The sequence below is a fragment of the Calypte anna genome, chromosome Z, assembly GCF_003957555.1.
Source record: "Calypte anna isolate BGI_N300 chromosome Z, bCalAnn1_v1.p, whole genome shotgun sequence".
NCBI lineage: Eukaryota > Metazoa > Chordata > Aves > Apodiformes > Trochilidae > Calypte > Calypte anna.
In genome coordinates, this window is record NC_044274.1 from 16795794 (window position 1) to 16816462 (window position 20669).

At 38.5% G+C, this 20669-nt stretch overlaps 1 protein-coding gene across 1 annotated transcript in view; it reads right to left on the minus strand.

Moving 5' to 3' along the window:
- HCN1 (hyperpolarization activated cyclic nucleotide gated potassium channel 1) overlaps positions 1-20404 on the minus strand; it is a 176337-nt gene extending 155933 nt beyond the window's left edge. The window contains exon 1 of the mRNA XM_030467389.1: positions 19972-20404. Within this exon, the coding sequence (XP_030323249.1) occupies positions 19972-20354 (383 nt within the window). The 5' untranslated portion in view covers positions 20355-20404. The remainder of the gene's footprint in view (positions 1-19971) is intronic.
- Between the last annotated feature and the right edge of the window lie 265 nt (positions 20405-20669).

Here is a 20669-nt window from a genome sequence, read left to right on the forward strand (position 1 = left end):
GAACCAGGTGGTTTTATCCTACAGCAGTCCATGGCTTAAGGGATCATTAGGTACTGTGATTATCCAACAGACATCAAAGTTCCTCATGTTGAATGTCAGAAATGTCAGGGTTTAAGTAACAAAATAGGATTGACTGCTAAGAACTATGAGAGGGTATGTTTTGTATTTTGATTTCAGCCAACAATACAGTATAAGCTGTTTGGTTAGTAGGAAAAACTCCTATTAGATTATGATTTATTTCTCATTTAGAAATGAATCAGACATTTTGATGAAGATGTTGCCAAGTGCCATTCTGTTGGCCACGCTCAATAGTATTTTTCTTTCAGGTGAGGAAAACTAGATGCTATTCCATGTACTGCCCTTCTGTGACCTGTAAAGAAAAGTAATACAATGCGTTCTTTGCCTACCAGTTCAGAACATCCCACTATTCATGTAACCAAGAGAAGCTAGCTGAGAAGCTTCACAAGACAGTGTAAGGAGATGCTGATTGAGACATAAATGTAGCCCTTTGTTTCAAACTATATTTAGCATTATTTATTTATTCTTGCAACACCAGCCCACCAGTGAGGATGGTTATAAATTTAAGGCTTAGAATCTCAAGAGTTCCAGATTTATATGAGGTATCACTAAATGTGACAAAAAGAAAGGAAGAGGTAAGCCTATGACTCCTGAAGGTAATGAGATCTTTTAGAGCTCATAATGAGATGCAAGAACTGACCTTAGTCCCATAGTGAACTGCTACACAGCTTACTGTTCCTCTGACGCTAACTCAGTACAGCTGCTACTAATTACCATTAACTGAAGGTAGAGATTAGCACCATATTGTACTGAACTATTCCTGAAACTTTTAATGTGCTTCTAAATGAGTCAGAGGCTTAATACCTCAAGATGAAGAAATTGTCTAGTTGTCTGGCTAGGATGAACAGCCTCTTCAAAATGAGTGCCTTCCCAAACAGTAATAAATGCCTTAGTATTAGTTAATCAGTGTTTGTACTAAGCTTAATAATGCTATGCACAACGAGTTCTTAATAGGCATTTAAGACCTTTGGTCCTAAAGAAGGACATTTCATCTCTAAGTTACTTAATTTGCTGTATATACTCTGTATAAAAAGTAATTCAGATTTGCTTTATTATTTCCTGTCTTCTTCCCATTGACACAGCAGTCTCAATGTCCTTGAATCAGCATAGTTTGATATTTGATTTCCCTTACAGTACACCCAGATCAACCCAGCAGAAGTTGCCAGTGGTCTTGCAACGCACACAGCAGATTGAACAGCATCTCCAAAAAATGAGTGCTGTAACTTGAGGCTAGAGAGCAGTCAGGCCTTTGCTTAAGATTAAATTTTCTTAATTTCCCGAAAGATCAAGAAGTCTGACTATTCAATAAAAAGAGCAAAATGTGTCAGCAAAACCTCATGAAACTCAGTCACACATACTCATCAGCCACATTATAAAATGGAAGTCTTTTTAAAAGGTATTAATTCAAACTGGGTGCATCTGAGACATGATTTCAGTCTACACATTCAGGGAATCAGGAGCTGTAAAAAAGCTCACCATGGGAAACTCGCCTTCTTTTTAGCTAAATATTTTTATTGACTAAGCAGATGCTTGATGAAATGAACGCTGACTTTTTTTATCTCACCTTCAGAGTTTTATTTCTTTTGCTTTCATGGATCATCAGTTCACGTAACAGAGAAATCAATGTTCTTTATGGAACAAAACAATCTTAGAAATAACTGTAATGTAAAACTTCATGACAGTGTACTGTAACAAGCACTAAATTTAGTATTAACCATGTCAGAATTTGGTTTTCACAGAACAAGCCATCTTTCTCTTGCTGTGCAACTATATTCTTTTAGTAAGAGAGAGCAAAGCTAAACAGTCCTGAAAATACCTGCAACTTGAAGATAATTACTGCAATGCGTTGGAAGGGACAGTAGAGTGAAGAAGGGATGGTTTTCTTCAGGGCACCAAAATTTTTCCAATGATTGAGCAAGTGTGTGTGCCTGAAAACTTCCTGAAAAATAATACTTTGGGGTTTTTTCCCACACACAGCCTGGAAATATATATTCTCTTCTGTCCAGCTATTAATTCTCATTCTACTGGTCTGTTTTACTCTTACTTATACACAGATCTAGACATAACATGCTTCTTCTGGTAAAAAGGCATACAAATTAAATCTGAATTTCCTTCTGTTTTAAAAATAACTATTTCATTCAACATCCTTCATGGAAAAAATTCTGTTCAGATCTTGCAGATCTGTTGTGAATTGTTTCCATGATTTTGACTCAGCAGCAATTTTTTTACTTTAAAATATCCAAGATTAGAAGTTACTGTAACCTGTGTGATCACAATAATACAAATGCACTAAAATGCTACTGAATTGCCACTTCTTCACACTCACCAGTTTTGCACTAGCAAACAGGTTACTTCTGCTGTTTTGCAGTCCTGTATGGACAAAACTTTCCTCATCTGAATATACTTAATTTTTAAAAGCTTTAAGACAAAAGGTTCGGTTTCAGGTTTTATTCGTCAGGCTTTTTTAAGATAAACCATTATCCTGAAATTGATTTACGTTCTTTAATCTCCTCTATTCCTGCTCTGACAGTTTTTAGCTTATGTTAAATACATACAAATGAGGAACCTTTCAAGCCTAAATGGAGTCAGTTTCATGGCTCTGCCTTTCAACTATAAAGAACACAGTAGAGTAATAACAACATCTCCTATACTCCTTCAAGTGGTGAAGTTGAAAGGCAGTGATATTCATAAGCAGAAGCTTATGACAATTTCTCAGGTTACAATTTCATCAATTCTTTTTCATTTTAAAGCCATTGAGTTTAATGAACTTTCTTTGACTTAGCTAGGTAGCCTGCTGAAGCAGTAGACTTTCTATATGAAGTAGTAGGCTTTCTATACCTGCCTAGGAGTGGTCAGCCTGAAATGAGGCAGAAGGCTGATGTTCTGAAAATTCAGTTTCCCCATTCTAATCGTAAACAGTGTTGGGCATGGGAATATTCCAGTTTAATGGCTTCATTCTGACTCCAGACTAAACGTGATGAAAAAAAAAAATAATAATGTTTTCAGACCATCAGAAATCTTCATTTTATTGCAGCCTTAAACTGAAGTCCGTTCCTTCAAGTATATATACTTAGAGATCCAACTTATGTGCCTTACTGTTATTTTTTAAATACTGATGCAACTTCCTACTTGGCAGCAGAAAAGGAATTGCAAGAGAGATTAATAAAATTCAGCACTATTGTCTTTTTTGTATAGCCAAAGAAGATATCTAAAGATCACAACTTTGTAGTTTCAAACAGATTTCATGTCATCTGGTAACTAAAGACACTTAACCATGGAGCTTGGCCATGTGTTGCGCAGCTGTGATTCTATGCACAAGGCAGATGATTAGATAAATGCAGCTCTCCGAGGACCTGACCAGAGCCTAGCAAAGCCAATGAACAGCAATTTACTACTTTCAAAAGGCTTTGGTTACAGCATTTGGTTAGGTTTAAAGTCTGAATGACTCAAAGACTTGATTACTGGAAAAGAAAAATAACAGTACTGTCCATGAAAAATGACTAAAGAAAATTGATATTTTCAGTAAATTCAACTACTATTGAAGCAGTGGACATTTTATCTGAAGATTTTTAGTTTGTGGTATGCATGCAACAGCTTCTGTCTAAAGTTTTTGCAGTATTTTACATGCATTAACAAATTAAGTCTCAGATTATTGACAAATAAATGTACAGAACTAATACGGCCTTCATTGCCTATGGAAGGGAGGAAGGAGAGATAAAATTGAAATTTAAATACTATGGAAATATTATTTAATATTGAGTCTCTTTGGTTTTAGCCAATAATCATCTACGAGAACTGTTTGAACACATCTTATGCTTACAGTTGCTCTTCCTCCAGAGAACCTTATTAAACTACAGCATAAAGAATTAAAACCTTGCTGCTACTTAATGTTGGGCAAGGACTGTGTACCATTGTGAGTGGAGCTATGAGACTCCTTTTGCACTTCCCCATCTTTACACAGCTCCTCATTTCTTCAGCCCTGTTCCTCAGTGTAAAAGCAGAATAGTGATCTGGTCAGATAGCAACCAGCTAGGAGAAAGTGCTAAAGGCTCACAACTGATAAATGAGTTTTCTCTTGTCAAAAAGTTGAATCTTTTTACATTGGGATGCTGATCAAAATATATATGTCAAGATTATCAAGATAGCTTCTGCATCAGCACATGCCACAGCACAAGCAATGTTATAGTTCTCAGACTCATCCTCTCTGTTCGAACTGTCAGACCACAGCCTCTCCACATTAGCAACACCAGGTGTAAGAAAACCAACTGATTTGTTTCTGTATCATATTACCAGCCCTTAAACCAATTGCAAATTGCCACATACTGACTCTTTAAGTGTCAGTAAATTTCCATAGTGGATCACTGTAAAATAAGCATTCACAATCTCAAATTAGAAATTACCACTTTAGAGGCATGAGAAAAAGTTTGAAAGAGACAGATCTAAAAATATTTCAGCTGCAAAATAATCTAGTCTCTCATGCTGGAACATTTACATTAATTAAGAATTTTGTAGTGACAGTAATTTTAAGAGTGCCATTTAGAAATATGACATTTAAGATGCTCCATACTAAGTAAAAATTCAGAGGCTTAAATTGGGAGAAAAAGCCTTCTGTAATCCTTCTCAACAAAACACCATGTGAAAAGGAAGGTAACTTGACCCACAACCCCTGACAAAACCAAGAAATCCAGATGGCATCACCTAATTTAATCTTTAAAGTTTTTAAAAAACAATTCAAACTCTCCATTATGAGTGCAATCTTTAGAGTTTCTTCTAATGTGGAAAAGTCCATTTTCTGTGTGAGTACAATCTTTAAAGTTTCTGCTAGCAGGGAAAAGTCCATTTTCTGTACCTTTGGAGAATGAGGTTATGGGAAAGACTTTGCTCAGTAGTTAGTAATAGACCTTAGATATTGGTTTTGGTGAGGACACTGCCCTGTGACAACCAAATGACTTCAGACAATTAGTTTTCTGAGTTGAATACCTCTGACATAGAAATAGAAGACTAGGAGCATTAACTTGGTTCATGTAAGACATGAACTGGATTTCTGATATTTGACATGTACACTACTAACAATTTAATTATGATTATCACAGGTAAAACTGGCTTTGTTCATATAACTATACAGTACATATACAATGCCTATACAGTATATTCAGACCAGCAGCTTCAAACATAAATTTTCATTTACAGGAATCTGGTTTATTGTTTATAATTTATTGAAAACATTCACTGAAGGCAAGACTGGGCACTACACTTGAACTGGGAAAAACAAAAAACCAACCAACCAACCAACCAAAAAAACCCAAAAACCAAACCACCCAACAAACAATAAAAACCCACAACCCAACATCTTCCAATTCAATCTTCCTCAAATGAGGAGCTGACAGAGAGCATATGAGTCGGCGTTAATGGGAAGAAAGGAGTAGATGTTACCATAGTGGGGGTCTGCTACAGGCCATCTAGCAAGGAAGACCAAACAGATAAAGTCCTCCATAGTTATACAGGAGCTTTGCATTGAAACAATTTCACCTCATCCATTCACAACATGCCCTTGTAAAAAGTCCCTCTCCTACTCTTCTTGTAGGTTCTCTTCAGGTGCTGAAGGGTACTTGAAAGTCTCCCTGGTGTTTTCTCCAGGCTGAACAAACTCAACTGTCTCAGCCTTTTTTCACAGGAGAGGTGCTCCAGCCCAGCCCTCTGACTATCTTTGTGGCCACTTTCTAGAATTGCTCCAGCAGTTCCATGTCTTTCTTACACTGGGGGCTCCAGAACTGGACAGAGTAGTCCAGATGGTGTCTCATGGGAGAAGAGGGGGAGAATCATGTACCTCAACCTGTTGGCCATACCACCTCTTCCCAGCCTGTAATTTGTTACTGGGACTGCCCTCACCCACTTGTAGGTCCTTGCACTTGGCCTTACTGAACTTCATGAGGTTTCTGCAGGCGCACCTCTACAGCTTCTCAAAGTCTCTCTGGGTAACACCCTGTCCCTCCAAATGTGCACAACTCAGCTGTGTGTCTTTAGCAAACTTGCTGGGGGTCCACTCAGTTCCAAGCTGCTGGCAAAGATGCAGCAACCCCAATCCCAATACCAAGTACTGAGGAAGGCCACTCATGACTTATCATCAAACAAGGATGTTGTTATTGTGCAGTCAGTGCCAAATGTTTTGCAAAAGTCCAGGTAGACGATATCGATTGCTCTTCTCTATCCACCCACTCTGTTATCCCATTGTAAAAGGCCATAAAAATTTGTCCAGCAGTAAATCTCTAGTGAAGCCCTGTTGCGTGTTACCAATCACCTCCTTATTTGTTATGTGCCATATCGTTGTTTTCTGGAGGATCTGCTCCATGATCTTCCCAGGCACAAGGGTGATACATTTCTCCACATATATTTATTATGAACCCCTATTTACAGGGTGACATACCTTATAACCTCTGCACAAATATGTGGGTAGGAAGAACGCTTAAGATAGGAAGTTCAATATTCAATTTTACCATTATCTTTCAAATCATAATTTTACAGTTAATATAATAAAACACCTGTCCCTACCAGAAATAAAATGCAGCTCTTGCAGGTTTCTCCTTCCAGCAGCCATATTCAGAAATCCTCGGGTTTTTTCATTATTCGGCTTTTATCTCTGCTAGCCATTTCCCTTCCACAGTATTTAAGCAGATGCTAAGTTAATCTTAACATTTCTTTGAAACTTTCCAATTTGCATACTGTATGCTCCAGTCCTACCACCCTTTTGACAGCATATCACTCTGCCTGCATTGCCAAAACAAATCAGCTAATTATGCAGCTAGACAGAGCAGTGTTATAGACCTGATATTCACTTAAAACAAAAATGAAATGCCAGAAGAGCAAACAAAGCAAACAAGGAGAATACATCATGTTCAAAGATGTTCTAGTTACTAGCTTGAGTAACTATGATGATGTTAGCTTTACCTCTGCTCTTCTCATCATCTTTCCATATATTCACCCTCCAATGCCTCAGTAAGCTCCATACAAGCATACCTGAACAAAACTTCACAAATTGCTCTTGAGAGCAGCTCATTGAAGAGTGGAGGCCTGGAATTCAAAACAGACTTTCTGGGTATGTAAAATCTGCCTCTAACATTTATGAACACCAACCATTTAAATGGATAGTGACAGCTAAATGGCCCTGTTGCAATTTAATGCAATATAAGCAACCAAAGACATTTTTTTCCAATTAAATGGCCTTGATTATTCCCAAACACTTTCCAAAAAAAATTACAAAACAACCTATGTATACTTAATTTATAGAGTGGGCAGTTTTTGATCTGCAAAACAGGAGATAGCAAGCAGTACCAAGCACTCCAAGAGATTGTCTTAACAGACAGTAGGGCCTTTTATCCTTTTAGTACACTTTCTTTTGCCAGCAGCAGTCCTGCAGGTCACATCCATCGCCTGGTTGTAATTAAAAAAAAAGTTCCATTACATTTTGTCACAGGTATACAAAATTTTGAATTAAATGGTTGCGATCCATTTCTAAAAACAATATGTATTAGATTTACAAACCCTATGTTGGAAGTATTTATTGAGTTATGGCAGATGATTGGCTTGATATATATTTGCGAATTATTTTGTTTTGATTTATGAATTTTGTTTTAAATCATATGAAATGGCTATTTTCCTCCACAGTCATCTTTTTCTTTTTTTTTTTTTTTAAAAAAAAAGGAAAAAAAAGGAAGTCTCTTGAAGCTTCAGAAAAATATGTCAGTTTTCAGCCTGAAAAATAAAAGATTGATAAAGATATCAAGATCTGAAAATCTATTCAGATTTAACCACAGGCTTTGTTATCACCTCAACCTATAAATATTTATCAGAAAAAATATAAAAGGGAATTATTTAATAATCTACGTCTCCACTTTATATCTTGGAAGATTGTTTTGTTTTTCACAGTTGACTTTCAAGTCTCTTGGTACAAAAATGCTTTCAGGCATTCAAATAAATTAGTCCATATTCCTCAACAACGACGCAGCCCCTGTCCTGCTTTTGACATCAGCCACACAGTGCAGGTTAAGGGTAACAGTGGAAAGTGTTTGCTTGCAAGTTGCTTATTATCATAGCAACTGATAAGCAGCCCTAAAATAAGCACTTGAAAGAAACTTAGGTCAGGGACCCCTGACCTGAACTATAAACAGCAAAAGTACCAAGGAAGCTATTTACTTCCATGCAGACAGATGACGGTTGCTTTGATACAGCAAAACAGAAGAGCTTCCCTTTACTATGGTGAATAGAACACCATCTTTATCTTCCATTCACATCCACTCAAATGAAGTTGTCTAAATATAACAAATAGGTTTCTGGCTTTCAGCAAATGAAACATTTTACTCTGGAGATCACAGAAGAGGTTTTAGCCACAAGACAATATTCCTCAGAAAGACAAAATTTAATTTAGCCAAATATTTATGTTTCCTTTTTCAAGGACAGTGAGTTCTGAACTATTCAAACATGTTTAAGCTAAAGACATTGGAACAGCTAAACAGATTATTAACATATGTTAATATTTCATTGGTGGAGAACAGCAAGAAATTGAAGGCGAAAAATTATTAACAGAAGGTTTTCATCATAATCTTAGAAAGGATATTTATCAGCAAATGAAAATATATAATATGACAGAAATGGAACACAAAGTATATTCAAATAATTCTGATATACTACTTCTGCAAATGCATAGCACTCCTTGGCAGCATTTGTTAAAAATCAGTTTTACCATTCTTATGGCTAGAATTCTGAAAGTTGCTCAGGCACAGATTCCAGATGCTTACAAGTATCTAGGTCCCTAGCTTGTTCTGAAATCTAAAGATATACTGCCTCCTGATTGCCACCTCAGATCTTCATCTAACATCCTCTAGATCTGCACACTCTGTGAAGAGCACTGGGTACAACTGATGTTTTCAAATCCTTTCAAAAAATGGAAAAGTTTGTACTGGAAACATGAAACCAAATTTAAATATCATATTCCTTTTACTCCCTTTGCCTGTTACATAAAATCAGTAAGTACATACAATGTTAAGATGAGCTGCCTATTCAGCAATGCTGAATAACTTTGCTCTAGCCGGTGCAGAATGTAAAAGTTGTCTGCAGCTTAGAAATCACTATCAGCAATGGTCACATCAAGAGATATTCATAGAGTCCTGAAGAATGAGGATGATGGTGGTAGAAATTTCTGAGTAACACTGACAGGTTGTAGTATACTGAAGGAGTGCTCCTCAGACCTGTCTGGATGAGAATCCCGTCAACAAAATTAGCTTGCATAGCACGAAAAACAGAGCACAGCGTGCAGACAGACTACAGTAACATCTAACTTTACGAAAAAAGAACAGAGGACAGTTTAAAGGGAAGCAAGAAATTTTAAATTCATAGGTAATGCCTTTAAGTAGCAAACTAAAATCAGAGACATTTATTTGGATTCAGTTGTCATTTCTGCTGTATTTATTTCGCATCTGGCTAGGTAATATGCATATGGCACAATGCAATTAATAGTTCCTGGATAAATTTCTCCTCAACGTCAAAACCACTGAAATTATTTTTATATTTCTTCTTCCATTTCAGAGAGATCAGTCATCACAATAAATTCACCACCTCAATAAACACACAGTAAGAACATGCATAAATTTTAGTCAATTTTTCAACGCCCAGCAATATATAACTGCATTTAACATTCTGTCCCAATTTAAAAAAAAAAAAATCTTTCAGTTAGAACAAACATGTATTTCAGATATTTAATGACTGAATACATGCAATTAAAAGTCAATTTTGGTCATGTGGGCACCTAAAACAGGTTGCTTATCTCTCACTTGTCCCACACATGCAATGTCTATTGCTTAATAAGCCATCGGATTTCAGGCATTTTTTATTTTGACCCTTTTAAAATGCTCTGTTAGATTGACTACCATCTGGCAGTGCTTACTCTTGATACCACACTCCCTTTGCACTACAGAAGTGTGTTTCCTATAATTATATCTTCAATGCGATAGATGTATGCAACACTAGAATTCCCAAGCTGTTAATAAATGGGCTGAAGGGACAATTTCAGCGAATATCTTCTTACTTGGTCTATGGTAACAGCATGCTCAAATGCATCAGGTTTCAATGCCCAACAGAAAACTGCCAGTCTGCACAAGTCATGGGAAATAAAAAATGTGCATAAAATTATACATATAATTTTTTTTATTTTACAACACATTTCTTTATAGACTCCAACACACTATCGAGAATACCTCAACTAACTTCCCCTTGCTGGTTTGGACAGTTCAGTAACTCCTTGCTTGCATACTCAGAGAGAATGGAAAACTACATAGCAGTGGTAAAAACTATTTAAAAATAAATGAAAAAATAAATGAATCATTTCCATTTATATAATGAAATTAATTGTATTTCCAAAAAAAAACCTATCAGGGACCACATCAACTTTCAATTTTGAACCGCAAGTTATCTATCGCGCAATTTCACTGCCTAAATATTAGACTACAAGGAATGCTCTAAATCCTGCAGAAAAAGTAGGATTCAATATTAAGGGAGCCACCTAGATAAGAGTTTCCCAGATCCCTGGACACACAGCTAGGAAAAACAGGACATCTCAGAAGTATACTTCCGAGGTGGGTAAGTAGAAAGGTACCCAATTATTAGCTGAAGCTTGAGGTATGCACTTCGTTTTGTGTACAACTTATGTTTTGTTTCCAAGTTGGTGTCTAACAGACTAATCCCTACTTGCAAAAGAAAATCTTTGTGTTACTACTGAGATCGTCTGGCACTAACGACAAGGTGCACCAGAGTGCCAGACAAGCTTGGCTGTTATCTTCACTGAGAAATCAAGTGCAAACAAGCCCATATGCAGCAGTCCCCAGGAAACTGTAGCCCAGGATGTGTCTGGAGAACCCAGAAACTTACAAGTGTGTATTGCCAAGCAATAATAAGATTTTCTGGGGATACTAATGTTTTCATAGCAAATTCTCTACCAGACAAAAATCGTAAGTGATCCTGGAACAATCAGACAGACAAAAGTCACTCGTAAGCCTGATGGAAAATTTCTCAATAGTTCTTCTCAGGGGAAAGCTTGATTGCCTACCCATGGTTCTACATTTATTCAATCTCCTGGGTAGAGTTGGGTAGGTCTTAATCTATCAACTTCATAGAAGTTCTGTATATTTTCTATATCTTTGACCTGAACTACCCTGAATTTACAGCAATCCACAGATTTGCCTAATATCATACCATATAAGAGCCATGCTGCCTATTGACACAGTCATGCCATAAAGAGAGGTGTTTCTTGAAGGATCTCACATGTTACTGCAAGAAAGAACAAGCCAAGAAAACATCAGTACTTCTATACTTTACCATGCTGACAGGACAGAAAAGAAATGGAGGCAACCACAGTATGCTACATATAGGAACAGAAGATGTGCTGTTGTGAGGGCATATTTTATTTCTGTGAAGCCTTCAATAGGTTGGATCTTTAGCACAAAAGTTCCGTGGACTTCAGACTAATAGTTGGATGAAAAAGAGTAACAGTGCCAAAAAAAAAAACCCAAACCCAAAACAAAACAAAAAACCCCCGAAAACAAACAAAAAACCCACAAAAAAATCCATCCTGCAGTCAAAACAAATTTTTTTACATATTTATGTATGTTGGCTATTTTAAATTATGTCATTAAAAAAAACAAGACAAAGCAAAAAACCAAAAAGAGAAAAAACCAACAAAAACTCCCCATAACTAACAAGATAAAAAACCCAAAGAAATCCAACCTAATTTGGACTGTGCTTTTAAGTTGAAAACAAAATATACCTCGGTAAGAATTTTTCATAAACATGACATCTTTAGAGACAGAAAATTATTAATATCAGCATCATGCTAAATTCCAATAGAGTATTGTATTATTTGTTAAGCAATATGCTTCAGTAGATATTCATATAAACAACACAGCAGTTAATAAAACAAGAATGAAATCCTACAGCTGCAACTGCAGCTGTCGGAACGTCACTAGAATACAAGAGGCTTTGTGGTTTATTTTGGGGTTCTTTAAAATGTACTGTGGAATCGACTCCATTTATTTTGTAATGAACATTTTCCGAGACCAAGTTTACTCCAGCCTTATTCCAACAGTGCTGCAAAACAAGGCAATAAGATTAATGCAAAATATCATGCAGCTTGCCTCAATCTGACTATCATCAGATTAAAAGATATTAGCAGAGATTTTATGGAATCTAAATGACAGTGTCCTTGAGGCAGCACTGACATTGACTCCTGCTGATACAGTTTTTGGTCATTAACATACCTTACTGTGTGTCTAGAACGAGCCCTCCAATAATTAGAGCTGAATACACTACAATTTTTAAAATTAAATCATGCCTCTGGGAAAGAACCAGGGAATAGACAGCTAAAGGACTTTCAAGCAATTAACGAGAACTCTACTGCAGGTTAAAAATTAAACATTGCAAAGTAGGTTAAAAGTTTCCTCTTTTTCAAAAATTGTATGTTGACATAGAAGACAGCTCTCAGGCATGCCATTAAGTCAAAGCAGAGGTGAGAATGGATACCTGCCATTTACAATGAAATTATATCAATTTCTCAACCAATTTTCATATTCTACCCTTCTCTCTTAAAGAACCTTCAAACAGAGCCTCTTAAAAAAAGCTGACAAATTTTAATTAAATATTACAATTTTACCAACCTTAGACAGGGAGGAAGAAATTAAGAGGTAAAGATTAATACTTGCAAAGCGACCTCTGATTTCATACACCTCAATTTCTGCTATCCCAGGCTGAAAACCTAAAAACTGAGCCACTCAAATTTGAACTTATGTAAGCATAAGAAAGCTTAAGCAACTTAGCAAGCATTACACATTTTTATTTAGCTTTGTAGCCACAGAAAGTTCCAAACCAAATCCTAAATCCAAACTTTTATTCACTATCCTGTGCCTTTACACAGTATTTCAATTCACAGTTCCCTCCATATACTCAAATCCAAGACACCTGATATGGAGAAAAAAAAAATGCTACTGACTTGACTAAAAGTCAGTATATTTTGCTGCTAATTTTGATGAGGTATAGTGCCATTATACATTCAAAAATGTGTAGTCCTGCTAAAATAATCAATGGGAATTACAGAGTTAGTATTTTTTTCCCTCACAGCCCCTAGGATAATGTTGACCTTATAAGATCTAAATTCTGATAAGCATATATATAGAGAGATAATATTAAGCAATAGCTTTTGTCTCATCTCAGTCAAAATAAAATAAAAAAATAAGAAAAATGAAGAAGTCTAATGATACAGACATCCTAGGTCAAAGCTTCAAGACTAGCAATTCAACTTCCCCAAAGCATCATCTTTTAGATTACTCACAGATATTCTGTGACATTTAGATTTAAAAAAAAATATAACTCTAAATCATTAACATATTTGCCTTTATTTAGATAGATTTTAAAGAAGACACAAATTCTACAATTAATGTCTAGAAGAAAAAGATTTACTTGTATATTTCTCCATAGGTGCTGCCAGTGGTCTTCAAAACATTCCACATTAAAACAAAAAAGTGCCTCAGGTAACTGAGTTACTCGTATTTGAGTTACACTTACTGAGTTCCTCTGCTGCAAACTTTATTATACATTCAAGCATACAAAACGTAAACACTGTAAAAAAAAAACAAACAAAACAAACCCTATGAAGCAGCTGTTATACCAGGCCTAGAATGGACAAAACAACATAATGAAAATTGGAAATTGTTCAACATACACGTGACCTAAAACTATGCAGTAGTATCCTAGATTATCTAGAGACAGAAGGCTGTCATCAATATACAGAATTGCTTTCCTTAAACAAGCAAAGGCATAATGCTTCTCACATGCCATAAAGGTCCAGAAGGTAAGTGCTGCAGCAATCTCAGGCAGACTCAGCTGGCTTGCTTTTGTAGTTCTTGTAGAAAATCTCAAAGGGGACAAGAGCACATGGCCCTAAGGGGCCCAAAAAAACAACAACATACATCTCTAAACACCCATTTTCACTCACATGTGTTTTGAACGGGTACATAAGGAAATGACAGTAGCTAGCATTAATCAACCAGATTTCATAAGAAATTAATTAGTGACAACCAACGGATGAGACATTATTCAACATTAAACATAATAGGGAGTAAAGATGAAAAACAACTTAATGAGTTTCTGGCCAATATTTGACATCAAAACACTTCCAATAGAATATTTTGTTGCTTACTTTTGGTCCCGCTTTCTAAATGTCTAATTCAGATACTGTGGCTGCAATTTCACTCCATTACTTCTATGCAACACCTCTCCTCTTCATAAGATCCATTTACACATTTGCGACTTTTACAGCATTTCTCTGTAACCTACCTTTATGGGGAACCCAGGGAACTAAAAAAAAAGAAAAGTTTGAATACCACTTGCTGTCAGAAAGAGAATTTTCAGCCATTATAAATGCATTATTTAGATTAAAGCTACAATTATGCCATATTATCCTTTGGGGCACTTATTGAAGTGCAAAAATTGTTGGAATGCAGCAAATAAAACAGGCACTACTAATTACCATTTTAATACTAAACAGTTCTTTCTGTTTAGTGACAAGCAAAGAGTGAATGTTCAAGTAATACGAATAGAGTAAATGTACAAAGTTTTTCTTGAATAGAAAATAGTTGCCACAATGCGATTTCAAAATGATGTATGAAACACGGTTCTAGCTAAGACTGTGGTTCAGTGCTAAAAACATTTAAAAATATAGAGAAAAAGAAATCAGTTTCTGCAAGGAATGTATGCAGCATAATTATAAATACCTGATTATTTGTTTATTAGCAAATAATTTTTAAAATTTCAATACTAAAGGGAACCTCCTGATAAATCTTGAGCAACAAGCCTGATAAGTCTACCTTGAGAATTCAAAACTACAGACACTTCATACTCCTACACTGCCAGTGACACAATGTATCCATTAAAACCCACACTAATTTGTATCTGATCTATTTAACATAAACCAATGTGATTTATTTATATAGTTAATTTTGCATACATATATCTGTATCAATTACATTTAAGTATGATTCAACACGTTTTGTGTTCATCACAGTTACCATTACCTTCCAACGCTCCTGTTCTATATAAACCTACGTACGTAACAGCTCATAAAAAGATAAATCTCATTAGCTTCAACTGAGACATCACAAACATGTGACAAAAGAGAGGGACAAAGTGCTTACTCTAAGCCTCTTAAGATATAAATGACAGGTGTAACACGTAGAGTGAAGACAGGTCCCGAAGAAAAACAGTTTTAACCTAATGCATGCATAAATTTTCTAAATATGTATGCAAGCTGCATGTATAACGTGGAGCCTACCATATTAGGGAGATTCCTTGTAGCTAACGCCAGGTCCAAAAGACAGAAAATTAATTCATAAGGCAAACATAAGCTCAAGATGGAGAGAAATATAATTTAAAAAATGAGGCATGCTAATATGTTGCAATTACATCTTGCAGTTTGGCATATACTTAACTAAAAACCTGAGTGCATGACAACATGGGTGGGTTGCATAGAACTGGACAAAATAACAGAATGCTTATATACATAGCAACAACAAAAATTCTTCCATAAGTACCTAGACGTACACATGCAAATATTACTATGTCTTTCACCCTGATGAAAACCCACTGGAACCTGAGATTAAATTTACTTGCAAGGTAGCACTGATGGAGCTTTCTATGACTTATAAATATTTATATGATAAACCTCCTATATTTGTGTGATAAGCCTCAAATGTGTATAAAAAATGTTTTTCAAGTTGGAATGCTGCACATTAAAAAAATCTGGCATACCTTTAGTGTTCACTATGCTCTGAAAACTTTCATTCAAATTTTATAACTAACCATGCTTCTATTTTACTGTTATCATTAAAATAAGGCTTTGTGCTCCTTGAATAAATGAAGCTATGTAGAGAATCTCTCAAGGTAAAATGTCAATAGTTTTTTTGTTATTGTTGCAAAGCAATTTATACTTTGTATACATCTACCAAGCACTGCAGGGATGCACCTCCTTACCCACTACTCTGCAAGACAACGCCACATCAGCCTGACTTCACTGCAACTTGAGGTCAGTTAAAATTTTTGTCCCTACTTTCAGTAAAAGGCTGTTCCCAATCATCAAAATGTGAGCTGTAACTATCAGATTTCCAAGGCTACATTTACTCATACACATATTATTCCCACTCATTCTTTCTCATACTTTGTTTCTTCTACTCTATTTCTGATAAAAAGATGGTTCTCCGGTGTGACTCTGGAGGTGGCAGCTGTTTTCATTTTAGGTTGCTGACTACAGATCCTCTGGCTAATGAGGCAATAAAACCAAGACTTCCATAACAGCACATATTTCTCTGTGTGCCCATAGACGGGGAGGGAGACGCTACAGGGCTGATCAACAGCCTGGGCACGTGCAACCAAACCCTCTCAGCATTAAAGAAACTCCTAAAATTCCAAAGGGCACAGAGCAAGTAATCTTCTGAAGAATCAGCCACACATGCTTTCAGTAATGCCAGGAGGCCATAACACATAGAAGCCACTCAAAGCCCATATCCACCAGAACTCTGCTCTGCAAAGAGTGAAACGTGTGTGGCAGCTGCAGGACCACTTGCAGTTGCTCCCCTCTCCCACTGGCTTCTTTCTGCTCTCATCTGGTTGCTGCGAGGCCATGGGGATGGACTGAAGATGCTGTCCCATGGGCTCATTCTTCCACACGTGAGCAACAATGGCCAGAGGCAAGCAGCATGTCACAGAAAGCACGAAGGACGTCAATAAACTCTACCCAAAACACTCACTATGAATTTCACTTTTATGAGTCATGCAATTATATAGAATTGTTGTCCAAGTTTAGAGACGTACTAATCACAGCTGTGAAGAGATAAGCAGAGGTCTTGTGCTGGGTCTAATGTGCATTAGGTGCTCGGTTTACATAACAGCTTCCAAATTAGACATTAACCTCAGAAGACTGGGAAAAGACAACCAGGAACAAAGCAGTCCCCTTGTGGAAAAATTATGTAATACTTATTGAATTTAATTCTCCAAGGGTGTATCTGCCTGATGAAGAGCCAATTCTTCCCTGAAATGCAGGCAGGATAGAGAGCCATAAAACTAGAGGCCAAGACCCACAAGTATGCAATTAACTGATTCAAAGAGCACCAGATTTACAGACACAGCTTCCATGATCTTCATACCAATAAAAGAGGCATGAGAGGGGGCAGAGCCTGATGCTCCCAGACAACATAGCAAATATTTTTCAGTATAGATAAAAACAAAAAGTTTTATTAAAATAATGATAATTAATTCAGGAAACATAGTGAAGTGCATCCAGGTATTCCAGCAAATGCATAAAGCATCCAGAAGTAGAAAAATTAAAATATATGAGAGTCCACAGGAGGCTGTAGCAGATTTTTCCCATGTCTTATTTAGTTAACCCAATATTCTCCTAAGTGTGCCTATTTTTTAAATTTACTGTCATGTCAGTTTCCACATAGGTCACAAGCACCCTAATAATAGCTAAATTTACAAACTTACTCTAAATCTTCCTACTTGGATACTATAAAATAGCCTGCTAATTACAGTTTTCTTGTTACTTTGGCAGAATTTATTTATTTCCCTAGGTATTGTTAACATTAACACAGTGTCTTTTCTGCATGCTTTAAGGCTTTTCTAGAAAAAAATCACATGCAAAAAAAAAAAAAAAATCAGAATGACACCATCCTTACATATTCATTTTCTCTGCCACAGAGACAATGTTAGGAGGCACTTACTAGCATTGTCACAATCCCCATATAGGAAGATGAATATATTATGTAGTACAACTTGTTCAGTCATTTCTATAAACACTACTACTCATACAAGCCAAAAAACAAGAAAAAAAAAATAAATAAAGAGAGAGACAGAGTAGTACAGTTATATAGTTGTGATTATTTCAGGACAAAAAATGCAAACACATTACGTATCTCACTGAAACAGTCCTACTGGCTAAAAAAATAAGTCCAGATCAGGCCATATCATTATAAGACTAATGAAAGACTACGAACTTTATTTTAAAAAAGAAACACCTCCATTTTAATAAAATAAAGACATAACGAAACACTCAGAAAATAACATTTAATATTTAGACAACAGATCTGAAAAGGATTCAGTGCTGTTCAGTAAATAACTAAACATATGCCCTAAACCTTCCAACAGGAAGAATTAGGACAGAATAAGATCTTTCTGTATTGAAACAGAACTGACATACCTATCACCTATTTCATATATCAGCTGAAGAAATTTCATACTGCACAATATGATGCGTAACCTGTTACTGTCCAAAACTTGGCTGGATTGTGCACCTGGCTCAGAAACCAAGGTTACAACGAAATAAGGGAATTTACAGGCAAGAGTAATCTCATTTATTTTAATAGAATCCTCACATAAAGTTACTCATGCACACACACAGGTAAGTAAGAGGCTATCAGACACCCTTAATCCCCTATGCATGCTACCACAGCACCAGATGTGACCTTCTACGTGCCTCCCCAGTGGCAAAAATGGAGTGGGTGGACTCTTGGCTCTCTCCCCCTTCAATGCACCTGCTAGTGCAGCTGAGCTGGAACATGAGAGAGGAAAGGTACTCCAGGAAAAGATCGAGTGCAGCCTATTGCCTCCAGAGAGATAGGGAAAAAAGCAGGGATTCAGAGCACAATTTCAAGTCATAACTGAGTGTTGCCTTGCTCCTCGGCTCTTGTAGAGGTACTGCTCTTGGGCTTGACTGCCAGGTTCTAGCACAGCTCACTGCCTAGCACCCCACTATGAACAGTCCCACAGAAACTTGTTCTTTGGAAGCATATGCTGTTGTTCCCACTGGAAACATGTTCTATTTAACCTACTTTTTCTTAGACGATCTGAAGGTTTCCTTTTCTAAATATGGTCTCCAGTGCAATTCACTTATTGTATACATGCAGGCTGTTCAGTTCAAGCCACTGATTAAACATGCTTAATGATACTGATAGTTCTTCAGCAAATATTGTAGAGAGTGTTAAATTTACAAAGGCATACAGCCATCTGGCATAAAGAATACAGTGAAATAATCTTTCACTTAAAATGTAATTTTGAAGTGTAATACATCTTCCCAGGAATTTCTTTACAGTGCTTTCCATAACAATATTCCAATTGGTACATGTGCTACTTACTTGCAAAAGCCACGGCCAGTTTAGCACCACTTTTACCCATCTACCTATGTAGTTCCCTATACCACAATAGCATGGATAAAGTTATTTTCGCTGCAACTCTGACCGAGATGTGCTTCCTTCACACTACCACCCCTTGAAACCCCTTCACGTCGGGCAGGCGCTCAGATTTCATTGCTTGCTATTGATGCTGCCTGTGTCCAGGTCTGCTCTCGAACCCTAGGGCTGGGCCGACGGCGCTTCCTGGACAATGCGGTGACCCCCGCGGTGCCGATAGACCGGGACGGACCCGCAAGGCCCCGGCTGCGGTCAGCGCCCCGCCGACTCAGGGCCTTGCGGGTCCGTCCCGGCGGCAGCACGCTGGAGAGCGCCGAGCCGGGCCCGAATCCCACCGCCGCTGAGAGGTCCAGGGCAAGCGGCTACCGCCGGCTTCCAGCCCCTTCCCTGTCTCCCGGGGAGGCAAAGTTTTAAGCCGCCGAGCGGAGCAACGAGGCTGCCTGCGGCTTAGGAGGGAAGGTGTGGGGCTGGGCCCGCCGGCGGGGGAGAAGCCCCTCACCTACCCAACCCCGGAGCCCGAAGAAGTTTGCGGCGGGCGAGGTGCGAGGAGGCGGGACCGGCGCCCTGCTTCTCCCGGAGGGGCCACCCCCGAGAGCAGCGGTCCGAGCTCCGCACTCACCTGAAGTCGCTGTAGGGGTGGATGATCCAGAACCCCGCAGTTTTAACCCTTTCCTGCTCCTTCTCTACCGCCTTCTGACTGCCGAACATGCGGAGAGAGAATTTGTTGACCCCCGGCTGCAGCATGGAGGTGAACTGCCGCTGCATGAAGCCATACTGCCGCCGGGGCCCCTCGGCATCCTCGAAGCCCACCACGGGCTCCTCGCCCCCGCCGCCGTCCACTTTGAAGCACACCGAGTTGCCATGCTCCTTCACGCCGCCGCTGCCCCCGCCACCGGGACTGCTCTGGGCTTTCTCCGCCGGGGCCGCCGGCTTGGCTGGGAAGGCGTTAGCGCTGCCATCGTCCCGGCTGCCGGCGGAGGAGCTGCGCTTCCCAGCCTCCATCCTGCGGAGAGGGCGCGCCCCAGCCGCGGGAAAGCGCAGAGAAGCTCGGCCGCCGCCGGTGCCCTTCAGCAGCGCAGCTGGGCTCGGACACCCTGGGCTGGGCTGGGCTAGGTTGGGATGAGATGGGTTGGGATGGGCAGGGATGGGCAGGGCTGGGCAGGGCTAGGCTGGGCTGGGCTGGGCTCGGCTGCGTTCAGCTCCGCGCCGCCTCGCTGCCCGGCATGGCCAGCGCCCGCAACACTGAGCCGCGCTCCGCGCAGGGCTGGCACCGCTTCTCCGCGCCAGCGTCCGCGTCCGCGTCCGCGCCCGCCCCCT